Source organism: Grampus griseus (assembly GCF_964374135.1).
Source record: "Grampus griseus genome assembly, chromosome: 1".
NCBI classification, from domain to species: Eukaryota; Metazoa; Chordata; class Mammalia; order Artiodactyla; family Delphinidae; genus Grampus; species Grampus griseus.
In genome coordinates this window covers 137649913-137663360 of record NC_139017.1, presented here as the reverse complement: position 1 = coordinate 137663360, position 13448 = coordinate 137649913, and the positions used below count along the sequence as shown (strand labels likewise).

Sequence of the window (13448 nt, the reverse complement as noted above, 5' to 3'; positions counted from 1 at the left end):
ACCACTCTTATAAGAATGTGAGAACTGAAAGATCTTTAGGGATTATTCTACACTCTGTTTTACAGATGGGAAACTGGGGCCTGGATAGGGAGAGAGAAAGGCAATCATGAAGATTAGCAAATTATGATGAGTAAGAAAACTTTGATGTAGAGACATGGAATTGGATGTACTCAGTGGAAAATCCTATTTATGTAGTTCATTCTTCTCTTAACAACCTCCAGGAATTTGAAAAGATCCCCTTATTTATGAAGAAAGCGCCATCAGAAATTGATCCCCAGGAGAATCCTGACTTGGCTTGCCTCCAGTCAATTATTTTTGATGAAGAGCGACCTCCAGAAGGTATCTTCAATGACTCTAACATTTGTTTTGCTCCTCCATTGAATTGAGATAAAGTGTGAGTCAGAAAGCTTCTGATGGATAACAAGAAGTAGTTAGCCCGAGCTAACTTGTCACTATTTATTCCAAATATACTTCTTTGGATACCTACTAAATGCTAGGCATTGGGGATACAGGAATGAATGAGACTGCCCTCAAAGGTTACATTCCAGTGGATAGCCAAACTGCCCTAAAGAATCAGGACAAACCTGTGTGATAAGTGCCAACGTGTAACTATAGGTGCTGTTGGAATACTAAAGGTGGCGGAGGTAGGAGTGGGCTTTCACTGGGTGGGAAATTTTAACTGAATTATAACAATTTTGTAGGCTTTTGCTAAGTTGAGGAGGGTAATTTGTATTCCAGGGACTCAAACAACACGCGCAAAAACAGAAGTGTAATTTCCCCCCGTTTCTTATGTACTTAAAAAAAAAAGTCCTGTCAGACTTCCCTGGTGGCATAGTGATTAAGAATCTGCCTGCCAATGCAGGGGACATGGGTTTGAGCCCTGATCGGGGAAGATCCCGCATGCCGCGGAGCAACTAAGCCCGTGTGCCACAACTACTGAGCCTGTGCTCTAGAGCCCGTGAGCCACAACTACTGAGCCCATGTGCCACAAGTACTGAAGCCTGCGCGCCTAGAGCCTGTGCTCTGCAACAAGAGAAGCCACCACAATGAGAAGCCCATGCACCGTAATGAAGAGTAGCCTCCACTCACTGCAACTAGAGAAAGCCCACGTGCAGCAACGAACACCCAACTCAGCCAAAAATAAATAAACAAATAAATAAGAAAAAAGCAAAATAATATTTGAAAAAAAGAGTCCTCTCTTCAAGAGCTAGGATAAGTATACTTTTTTTTTTTTTTTTTTGCGGTACGCGGGCCTCTCACTGTTGTGGCCTCTCCCCTTGTGGAGCACAGGCTCCAGACGCACAGGCTCAGTGGCCATGGCTCACGGGCCCAGCCGCTCCGCGGAATGTGGGATCTTCCCGGACCGGGGCACGAACCCGTGTCCCCTGCATCGGCAGGCGGACTCTCAACCACTGCACCACCAGGGAAGCCCAGGATAAGTATACTTTTTTCTTTTATGCTTTTTTTTTTTTTTCATAAACACTTAATAATCTACCTTGTAAAGTATTTGGAATTGATTGTAGTTAAGTATGTGTGACTTTATTTCTCCATGGTGATACCCAGTTTTATAGCATTCGTTTTTGAGTTTTCTTTCCCTATTGGTTTCTTGTTTGTCATATATTACATTATTGCATGATTTAGAATTATTTTTAATGAGCCCTTTAAAAAATAGGAAATAGTGATCATTTTTTCTCTTTTTTGCAGAACAGGCCAGGACCTTTAAAGACGAGGGCAATGATTACTTTAAAGAAAAAGACTATAAGAAAGCTGTGATTTCATACACTGAAGGATTAAAGAAGAAATGTGCAGACCCTGAGTTGAATGCTGTTCTTTATTCCAACCGGGCAGCAGCACAGTACTATCTGGGTAATTTATTCCATTATTTAGTACTTTCTAAAAAATTAACTTATGATAAAAACAACTGTATGATGGCTAGTGGAGGGTTTGAGAGTGTCGGCGAAGAGGAGCTGCTTATCCCAGAAGCCTAGGATAGCTTACTGTAACTGAACTCTGCTTTTCTAGATAGACTTGGTGAAAAGGGAAACCAGGTAGGTTGTATAATTCTTACTGTCTGAACCAAATGAGTAACATCAAATACCTTAATACATGAGTTGTTATGATCTGGAATATTTGAGCCCAAATGCTTCTACTCTCTCTCTCTCAAAAAAAAGTTTTTTTCTGGCCTCTTCTCAAGGATGCTAGAAGGGTTAAGGCAATAGAGTTCTTTGTGTGAGAGAAACTGTATTAATACAAGGGAGAATTTCTCAAAGAGTATTCTGTGGGACCTTTGAAGTAAAACATTCTTTGAACAAGTAAATTTGGACAGTGCTGCTTCTTCATGGGAGATTCGCAGTGCACATTAGTATGTTAATGCTGAGAAAACCTACAGCAAAGAACCTTACCCTGTGCTTCTCAGGTTTTATAAGCCCCCTTTTCAAGTAACACTTATTAACATGCAGGACTGTTCTGCAGACATGACTTTGGGAAACACTGATTAATTGTTTGGGTGGCATTATTGTTGGTGACTATAGTCTTGGTCGTATTAGGCCGATGTTTCTTATCACAGAGTTTTAGAGAGGACCTGGGAATGACCTCAGCCTTTTCTGAGGGGCTGGTCGACAATAAGCCTTGCAAGTCTAGCTGGGATAAGTCTGTTGGGACTTGTCACCATTGGAGCAGAGTTTCTTTCTAATCATAGGCCGCTCCAGCTGTCTTCTCCTTTAGAACTTTAGAGATTATTTGAGCCAACCAGCCCCCTCATTTTACATAGGCCCAGAGAGCGACCCCTTTGGTTAGTGCCAGAACCTTGACTAGAAACCCACTCTTCTAAATTCTGGAGGAATACATTTTCTTCATTGAGCAAACTGAGTTCTTGTTCCGTGCTAGGCACTGGCATCACAGAAGTGAGTTAAGACCTGACCTTTCCCTAAAGGAGTTTAATTTATTTACCTATTCAGTCAGTAAATAGAAAGCATTTACTGTATGTAGGCACTGCACTGTGAATAAGAGCTACATAGTTCCTTTCCTTGGGGAACTAAAGAATGTCATGTATAGGGCTAATAAGACCAAAAACACCTTGAAAGAAAAAACTGCATGTAATGTGATAACCAGAGGAGCAAATGTGTAATATTCAGAGACATTCCTTAAATGATGTCACTGGTATGGCTTACAGAGCACTTTCACATTTTTTTTTAATCCCTCTTGACCTCATAGCAGCTATGTAAGATAAATGAGGTTAACAGCTTTATCCCTAGTTAGCAGAGTAAGAAACTGTAGTAATAAATGTAGTAAAATGAATTGTTGAAGGGTACACAGTGCTAGCGTTAGGATGTGGAATCAGGTTTGATTCAGAATACACTAAATGGAAGACCCCTTTACCCACGCTTCCGGAGGTACCTGGTGCTGTTGATTCTTTAGTCCTGAGTACTTTGTGGGTTCTACAGTATAGCTTGGTAGCTTTGAGTTTTCCCTCTGCTGGCTTAGAAGTCAGTTTTCTCAAGCCTAATTAGGCATTTAGCCTGTGTCTCTTTGTTCTCCAGCTTTAAAATGTGTTCTCTGTTGTTCTCATTCTTGTTGTCTCTGTGGATTTATGGCTTTTTTGTGGCAGAGGGGAAGTGGTAGGGGTTGAACTGCATGTGTTCAGTCTACTGCCTTTTACCAGAAGTTTTTGGATTTCTCTTATATGTATTTTTTCCATAGTTAGGATCATGCTGTTCTTCCAATTTTGTATTCAGTTCTTTTCACTTAATTTTATAACATAAACAATTTCACCTGTCATTAAATTATTTGTGAATACTATTTTAATAGCTACATAAAGTTGCATCATATGGACATACCAGGGTTTACACTATTTGCTTTACTATTCTGCTGTTGTTGAGTATATAGCTGCTTTTAAGTTTTTTTTGTTTTGTTTTGTTTTGTTTTTTGTGGTACGCAGGCCTCTCACTGTTGTGGCCTCTCCCGTTGCGGAGCACAGGCTCGGGACGCGCAGGCTCAGCGGCCATGGCTCACGGGCCCAGCCGCTCCACGGCATGTGGGATCTTCCTGGACCGGGGCACGAACCCGTGTCCCCTGCATCGGCAGGCAGATTCTCAACCACTGCACCACCAGGGAAGCCCTAGGTTTTTTTTAAGTAATGCAAAAATGAACAAAGTTAGTGATAAAGTTTTTCCAGTAATTCTGGTTTTTCTTTAGGATTTGGCAAACTAGGACTCACAGGCCACATCTGGATCCCTGACCTCTTGTAAAACAATTTTAAAAGATTGTAAAACAAAGAAGAATGTATAACAGACCATATGTAGCCTGTAAAGTCTGAAATATTTACTATATGGCCCTTTAGAGAAAAATTTTGCTGACCCCCAGGCTAGAGTTTTAGAAGTGAAATTAATAAGTAAATACCAAGCTGTTAAGTAATACTTACAGTATAAACTAGAAAGTGAAAGTCTATCTCATGCCTCCTAGTTTGGATAACCAGTGTGTATGATTGCACACCTTTTTTAAATGCACTTACAAATATATGTGTGTGTGTACCTGTGTCTGTATATTTAGATTGGTTTGTTTTATAAAGATGGGCTTCTATACACATTGCCCCACCACTTAAAATAATATAGCACAGACATCCTATCATGCTTTTACATGCAGAACTGTCTTACTCTTTTTAATAGCTGTATAGTATTTAGTAGTATGGATTTACCATAATTTATTTCATCATTACTAAATTGAGGGTATTTAGGTTATCTCCAGCTTTTCATAATTAAAAGTAATGCAGTGGTTAACATGCTTTTACATTTATCCTTTTACATTTTTGCAAGCATTTTTTTTGTTTTTTTGCGAGCATTTTTTTTTTTTAACATCTTTATTGTTTTGCAAGCATTTTTGAGGATCAGTTCTTAGAAGAGTATTGTTGGGTCAAAGTGTACGTACAAAGTGCATGCCAATATGCTCTCTAATTTACTCTTAGAGTGTCCTTTTTCCATATCTTCACCAATATTGGATATTATCTGTTTTTAGTTTTTACCAATTTCATGTTAATTTTAATTTCTCTAATCATTAGTGATGTTGAGTATCTCTCCATATGCTTACTAGCCATTTATAGTTGTTCGGTGGGTTGCCTGATGCTGTAAACATTTCTAAGGTGCTTGATGAGCACAACTTTATTTTTTTCTATTGGGTTGGCCAAAAAGTTCGTTCAGGTTTTTCTGTAAGATGTTATGAAAAACCCGAACGAACCTTTTGGCCAACCCAATATAAACAGTTGCTCTGATTTTTATCTCTCCAAGATTGTCCAAGAGTGTTTTTGTTTCTACACACAAAATTTTGGAAGTAATCTGATCTCAAAACGTGTTTTCTCTTTTACTAAATGGTGTTTTGTTAGGCAATTTTCGTTCTGCTCTCAATGATGTGACAGCGGCCAGGAAGCTAAAACCCTGCCACCTGAAAGCAATAGTAAGAGGTAAGTCTTGTAGAGCTGCAGTATGATTGTCATCGCGGAAAAGCTGGCATGCACTGCACCAGAAGTATTTTAAGCTTTGATGTGAAGGTGCTAAGATACTAATGAAGTCACCTTATTTTTGCCATCTTGATATTAAGTCCTTGTCAACAGCAACATGCCATTTTTAAAAGAATTCCCCAGAGAATAATCCAACCCTCTGTGTTTTAAGAATTTGTAGAGAAATTGAAACTCCTCATTTTAAATTAATAAAGGTAAAATTAATTAAAATAAAGCAGTTTTAAAAGCCACATTCTAAGTTTTTTTCCAAACTAGCTGATTGAAAGGCAAGATCTTCAAATGCCATGTTAATGTTAATTAAAAGATAAGTTATGGGACTTTGGCTGCTAACTCTAATGCTGAGATGTTCCCAGATTATTTTTTCTCTTATAGTCTGACCTTTGTGTGTAATAATAGTGCTTTTATTACTTTTATACTTCACCTTTTCTTTGAGAAGCTCAAAGGTGCTTTGTAAACTTTAATTTATTCATTACATATTAATCTCTGTATCCTCATGACCAACTTAAAATGCTTTATCAAAGTTATTGCTTCGTTAATCATGGTTAGGGGGTTTGAGTAGATCTAGGTCCTTCAGCTGTAGGGAAAGGAGGTACTAAACAAAGATGGGCAAGTAAATTGAGTATAGTCCTGTGGAATTTGCCACAGGCTGGAAGTCTGTACTTTGATTGAATTGTCACTTTTACCTTACCATGTGACCATGGCGAGACACCCACTCTGAGTATCAGTATGCCGATCTCTGGAAGATCAGGTTGGATTCTATTGACATTTAAGCCCTTACAGTTCTGATATTTTTAAATTCTGTGGAAAGCCCAAAGAGGCTAACTGGAGAAAAAACATGATTAAAGGAGAGGCAGCTTAAACTGGTAGCCATCAAGAACAATTTTAGGAGAGACCTAATGTCTTTGGTCTTGCCATTGCTTTTGTGAATGACTGAGACAAATTCTGCTTTCTCTCTCCATTTAAAGAAAGTCATCTGAGATGAACTTTATTCTTCTCATTTATGGATGAGGAACCTGAAGCTCAGGGATGCTCAGTCCTTTGTCTAATGTTTAGTTGGTAAATGACAGCCAGATTTCCAGTCCAGATCTGTCTGATTCCAAAGACTGTGTTCTTTGCCACTAAGCTGTAGCCTTCCCTACTTTAAGAGTCCTTGATACCAGAAAGGCTTACAGGAGTTTTGAGCTGAATGGGCCCTAGAAATCTTTCTGATCTAAGATACAAGAAATAGTCTTCCTTGTCTGGGGAATGTACTACAAGGGTCTTTATCATCCATTTTCCCTTCAGGGTACTGGCTGGTAGCTGGTTAAGGTTGGGGGTCCCTTTCAAGGATGGCTCTTCCCATGCCTGTTGTCCACAGATACTAAGGGTGCTGGGTTCTACAGGTGCCTTATGCCATCTGGAACTGAAAAACTATGTCGAGGCTGTGAACTGGTGCGATGAGGGGCTGCAGATAGATGCCACAGAGAAGAAGCTTCTGGAAATGAGGACTAAAGCAGACAAGTTGAAGGTTGGTGGCAAAATCAGCCAATTGGCATTTGCTAATTAGCATTAATTAATTAATTAGCATTTCCCAGATTGTATCTTGGGTCATTGTAAACTTTTTCTTCTTTAAAACAAAACCCAGGGAATTCCCTGGCTATCCAGTGGTTAGGACTTGGTGCCGAGGGCCACGGTTCAATCCCTGGTCAGGAACTGAGATCCCACAAGCCATGTGTGGGATCAGCCAAAACAACAACAGCCAGCCAAACAACAAAAACAAACAAAACCCAAAATCAGTCCCTACCCTTGGCACTCTGGAGGATACAGATAAGTAAACAAGCAAGTACATAAATAATTATAATATGATAGAGGCAAGGAAGAATACGTAGTACTTGATAAATTTATGACTATTATGATTTGAATAAATAGATTAGTGCCGTAGTCTAGTCTGCACACTGAGTATAGCTTTTGAAAGAGAGGAAGGGAAATGACAGTTAAACATTTAAGCAAAATCTTAAGCTTCTATAATACTGTGTAACTCCCAGCATTAAGACACCTATAACTTGCTCATGAAATGCTACATTTCTGGCACATAACAGCAACAGTGATGATAAAATTAACTCTGTAGTCTGTAATAACAGACTGCCAACACTACCAAAAAAAAAAATCCAACATTTAGATAGCACTTACTGTATGTATGTTCCAAGTGCTATTTAAAAAGTTTTACTTACATGAATCCATCTGAACCACACACAGTCCTGTAAGAGAGGCAGTATTCTAATTCACCTTCCACTAGTGAGGTAGCTAAAGCAGAGAGATCAGGAAGTTGCCCAAGTCACACAACTGGGGAAGCTGGGCTTCAGAGTCAGGCTGTTTGGCTCCAGAGTCCACATTCTTAGTCCTGTGCATTATTGCCTCACAAGTCTGTTCAGTACAAATCCAGACTTGAGTTCTCTTGATTCCTGGTCTAGGTTCACTGCTTATACTATGGAATGGGAATTTTCAGTGCCAAGGGAGCCTAGAGCTGGCCCTGAACAGGGATAAGTTAGTCAGAGATCATTTTGGTCATATCTACAAAAGTAGATATGTGTGGACCCACATGGCTCAATAACAGAATTCTGAGCCTAGGCAACTAGGGGTGGGCCAGAATTTCTAGGAGTGGTATACACAGGAGAGAAGATCAAGAGGGCTACTGTGGAAGGCCATCGCTGAGCTTATCTGCAGAAAAACCCTTGTTCGACCTAAATGAAAGCTTTTAGGTCCTGCAGTATAATTAAAGGGAGATTTCAGGGCCCAAAAGCCTGACATTAGGTATAGGTGACATTGCTTGCAGAGTATCAGGATTATACCCTTTTATCTGAGTATAAATTGATTTTGGATTCCCATGTGCTTGGTATATGTGAGCAATAGACCCATATGGTTATGTTAAGATCAGACAAAATAGACTTCAAGGCAATGACTGTTACCAGAGATAAAGCAAGGCATTTTTTTTTTAATGATGAAAGGGTCAGTTTATCAAGCATATTTAACAATTCTAAATGTGTATGTACCTAATAATAGAACTTCAAAATGTATGAAGCAAAAATTGACAACTCACAGAAGGAAGAGACAAATGTATAAATAGGTAGAAATGTCAACATCCCTCTCTCAGAGTAACTGATAGACTTAAGTAGATAAATCAGTAAAGAGAAGTGATGTCAGCAAAAATAGCCAACTAAAGACCCGGAAAAATTTTCTCCATAAAGTCCATGGAAAATGGACAAAAATGCTCAATCAACTTTTCCATAACTCTGAAATGAATAGAAGGCTTGCAGCAATCTGGGTAGTGTTTGTTCAAGAAAAATGGTTGAACCTCCGTAAGAACAGCAAGCTTTGTGGCATTTTTATCTTGCCCTATCCCCATCTCCTCCCTCCCTAGTTGCATAGTAGCCTTGAAAGCCAACAGCCCACAATCATGGTGAAAATGAGCAGCCTGGCAGCCACCAGAGGCAGAACAGGATTAGAGCTCCTTCAAAGCCCCATTCCCAGAGGATTGTCATTATTTAACCATCTAGAAGATCCCACTTACAAGTTGTTTTTATTTGACACATCTTGAAGCTATCCCAGTAGGAAAAGCTTTTTCACAGAGTGTTGGTGTAGGAGGCATTTGTTAAAAACAATTTGAGGCAGTTATTTAAGATTGCATCTGCCTGAGGCAGTAGAAAACCCCTGAGGCAAATAATAGGCTTACCAGAAAACTTAAAAGGAAAAGCTGGGGAATGAGATTCTGTAGGGGCTTTGAAAAGCTCCAACATATTCCTGGGAATCTAGAAGGTCACATATGTGCTCTTGCTATGCATGTGCTCAGGAAAGATCTAAGAATGTCCTAAGCTCTAACCTCTGGCTGATTTGGAAGCTTTGTGCCAGCAGGAAATGAAGGCTAAGGCTGAATTGTTAACTGCTGGGGTGATTGTTGAAGCCTTGTCCAAACATGACTGCAGAGCCCCTTGGCAAAGACTGGGAGACTTTTTGGCTCCAGGCGTTTAGGGAAATCTGTCCAGTCATTATCTCACCACTAAGCTAACTGGAGACTTTAGTAGTCACATATAACAGAGAATACAGGCTTTACAGAATTAGTTCAGAAAAGTCACTAAACAAACAATAGTGACAGCAACAACAAACACTGGGGAGGGGAGAGAGAGAATATGCTTTCCAGAGTTGCCACATTATATTATTTTAAATGTCCAGTTTTCAACAAAAAATTACAAGAAAAGGAAAAAAAATCAACAGAAACTGTCCCTGAGGAAGCCCAGACATGAGACTTAAAAGGTAAAAAACTTTCAACCACCTATTTAAAATATGTTCTAAGAACTGCTGCCTGAAAAAAAATGCACCATCTAGAAGTTGAGAATTAAGTTTTATTCAGCAGACTTACTGAGGACTTAAGCCTGGGATACAGCCTCTCAGATAGCTCTGAAGGACTGTTCTGAGCAGGTAGGGGAGAAGCAAAGATATAGGGGAAAAAAAAAACCCATGTGGTCGAACATCAAAAGACTACTGCTAATTAAAGAAACAGACATTTCAAGTTAATGAATTTAGTGCTTTTCTATATGGGGAGATGGGCTTCTTGAAATTATTCCTTTGATATGCACATTAACTGTAGGACCAGTATTCTGTTTTTTTCCATGCTGAGCATCCCTTAGGATGTACCATCAGGGTGGCTGCAGTGGCTGATGGCTTGATGCCCACAAAATTCTTTGTTTACTGAAATGGCAGGTTACATTCTTTGTCCACAGTGCCTCCTCTTGATCATAAATTCGACCAATGTTTGGGAGGCATTTCATGACTATTTTTTCCCACTGCGCTAGGAAGGCTCATTCCTAGATCAGGCAGAGAGCCTGTTGGTAGGCTACTCAATGTGCTAATTTTGGATCAGGTCCTACTGATAATCTTAAATTCTTTGGATTGCCCGTCTTACTAGTCTGTTATTCAGGAGATGTTTTCCCTTGTTGCTTCTTCCCATATCTAGAGTTGCACTATTACAATTATTCTGTGTAGAGTTGTATATATGATCAACTGCCTCAAGATGTTTAACCATCATTAATTTTGTTGGAGGCCTGGTTACACATTGGGTAATGCAAGAGACAACAATCTTATAAAACAGACAGGATATAAGTAATATAGCTAGTAAATTAATAACGTTGTAGTGCAGCAAAGAGAGGCACAAGGTATAAATAATTTGACAACAACAAGAGAGCAAGTTAAAATAATGGTTAGTATAGCTAGTTGTAATATTGTCACAGTAAGCCATCAGATCCACAGGGGAGCCAGCTGGAGAAGCCAAATGCAGGAGGAATCAGGTAGAGAGAAAAAAATTAATGTTTCATCTTTGTTTAGAAAGGTATACTTTCTCAATTTGTTGTAGGTCATGGTTGCCATAAGAGGAAAGCTTTTCTGGAAAGCCAAGATTAAAAGCTGGTATATTTCAGAAAAAGTCATAAAATTATAAATCATATTTATCAGTTCATTCAGTCCCATGTAATTATGTCCTGTTGATCTAGATGGAGGCATTGGGTTTTCCATTAGAGTTTTGTAATTTCTTTTTTTTTTTTTAATAAATGTATTTATTTTATTTTATTTATTTTTGGCTGCATTGGGTCTTCGTTGCTGCGCACAGGCTTTCTCTAGCTGCGGTGAGTGGGGGCTACTCTTTGCTGTGGTGCGCGGGCTACTCTTCGCTGTGGTGAGCGGGCTTCTCATTGTGGTGGCTTCTCTTGTTGTAGAGCACGGGCTTTAGGTGCGTGGGCTTCAGTAGTTGTGGCTCACGGGCTCTAGAGCGCAGGCTCAGTAGCTGTGGAGCATGGGCTTAGTTGCTCCGCAGCATGTGGGATCTTCCCAGACCAGGGCTCGAACCCGTGTCCCCTGTGTTGGCAGGCAGATTCTAAACCACTGCGCCACTAGGGAAGCCCCTTTTGTAATTTCTTACCCATTTCAGTGGTATGATCTAAAAGTTATCAGAAATTAATATTTTTCAAAGTCCTTGTGAATCTTCTTGAAGATTTTCATTTTATAAAAGCATCAAAGTAAAACAGTGATTGTCTGTAAATGACAAAAGACTTAAAATGGCGTGGTTAAAGATCTGATTACAATGTAATTGACAAGAAACTTGGTCATTTCTGTGACATACAACATTTTAAGATAATAATTACAATTATGACTGATAACATACCAGGACAATCAGATTTTTAGGAATTCCACATAAAATTTGGAATATCTATATTAACATTTACCCACACAGCATAATCTAAGAAGGTTTATCTCCAATCACTTGACAATGTTTTTCAAGTAATTTAACATACCAAATAAACCTAATTAGTTTAATGTTCCTCTGAGATGCCTCAGGGTTCCTTTGAAGCTTCCCAGAGTTAGCTGGAGGTCAAAAGAACTTCAGTTAGAATTAGATATTTGGGAAGTATGTCAAGAATATCAAAAAGGTTTTAAAAGGTTTGACTTGGTCAAATAGGACCATAGGTCATTGTGAAATAATACTTATTCACTTAACCAAAGTGACAAAAGATTTCTAAAACAGGGACTTCCCTGGTGGTGCAGTGGTTAAGAATCCGCCTGCCAGTGTACGGGACACGAGTTCGATCCCTGGTCCAGGAAGATCCCACATACTGTGGAGCAACTAAGCCCATGTGCCACAACTACTGAGCCTGCAAGACACAACTACTGAGCCTGAGTGCCACAACTACTGAAGCCTGCGTGGCCTAGAGCCCACATGCCGCAACTACTGAAGCCCGTGTGCTCTAGGGCCCACGTGCCACAACCGCTGAGCCCATGTGCTGCAACTAATGAAGCCCATGCACCTAGAGCCTGTGCTCCACAACAAGAGAAGCCACCACAGTGAGAAGCCCGCACACTGCAACCAAGAGTAGCCCCACTCGCCGCAACTAGAGAAAGCCTGCGTGCAGCAACGAAGACCCAATGCAGACAAAAAAAAAAAGATTTCGAAAGGAAATACACATCACCTAAAGGCAAAGAAACCCATATAATCTGTTATCAAAAACAGTATTCCAAGAAAATTTTTTTCTCTTAATAGAGAAAGGAACCAAATCTAGTCCTGCACCAACCTACTTTTTTTTTTTTTTGCGGTACGCGGGCGTCTCACCGTTGGTGGCCTCTCCTGTTGCGGAGCACAGGCTCTGGATGCACAGGCTCAGTGGCCATGGCTCATGGGCCCAGCCGCTCTGTGGCATGTGGGATCTTCGCAGACTGGGGCACGAATCCGTGTCCCCTGCATCGGCAGGCAGACTCTCAACCACTGCGCCACCAGGGAAGCCCCCCAACCTACTTTTAATAACAAAATCCATTTACCTCATTAATTTAGTCCCAGCCTGACCATGTGCAAAACTCCTTTTTCAGGGCTTCCTTTCTACAAACCTTCCACAACTTTCTGTATCCATATTAGTTTGTTCCTTATTTTTCCATCTAGAAACAACCAGCTCCAGGACAAAATCACTGTTCCCCTTAAAATGTATTTCCATTCCTCATACCTTCTTTTGCTGAAAACACACATTGTACTTTACTTGCATACTGAAACATTTCCCTTATTGTTTTTAGTGCCTTTAATTACATATTACAGTTTTAACCTTTAAAAATCTTAATCTCTAGCAAAACTGACAAGCAGCAAGTAATTGTGAACTGTTTGTTATACTAGCATTTCCTGATTGGCAAATTTGGGAATATTCTAGAACCTCTAGAAACATATATCTTGTAGCATAATTTCTTTCCTCAATGTGGTACAAGACGTGTCTAATAAACCCAGGCATCTTTAGTTTCCCTCTTGTAAGGAGACAAAAGTAGGTAAGTTTAGACCTGTTTAGCAATTAATGTTCCAGTATTTTATTTGAAATGACTTGGATAGTCAGTGAATTCTCATCATTTAATTTAACTTAGCAAAACTCAAGTTACCAAAAAT

The 13448-nt window shown here is 39.7% G+C and overlaps 1 protein-coding gene across 1 annotated transcript in view; it reads left to right on the top strand.

Moving 5' to 3' along the window:
• TTC4 (tetratricopeptide repeat domain 4) overlaps positions 1-13448 on the top strand; it is a 39461-nt gene that overhangs the window by 645 nt on the left and 25368 nt on the right. Inside the window, exons 2-5 of the mRNA XM_082652753.1 lie at positions 222-339; positions 1705-1866; positions 5375-5452; positions 6892-7016. Coding sequence (XP_082508879.1) covers positions 222-339; positions 1705-1866; positions 5375-5452; positions 6892-7016 — 483 coding nt within the window. The remainder of the gene's footprint in view (positions 1-221; positions 340-1704; positions 1867-5374; positions 5453-6891; positions 7017-13448) is intronic.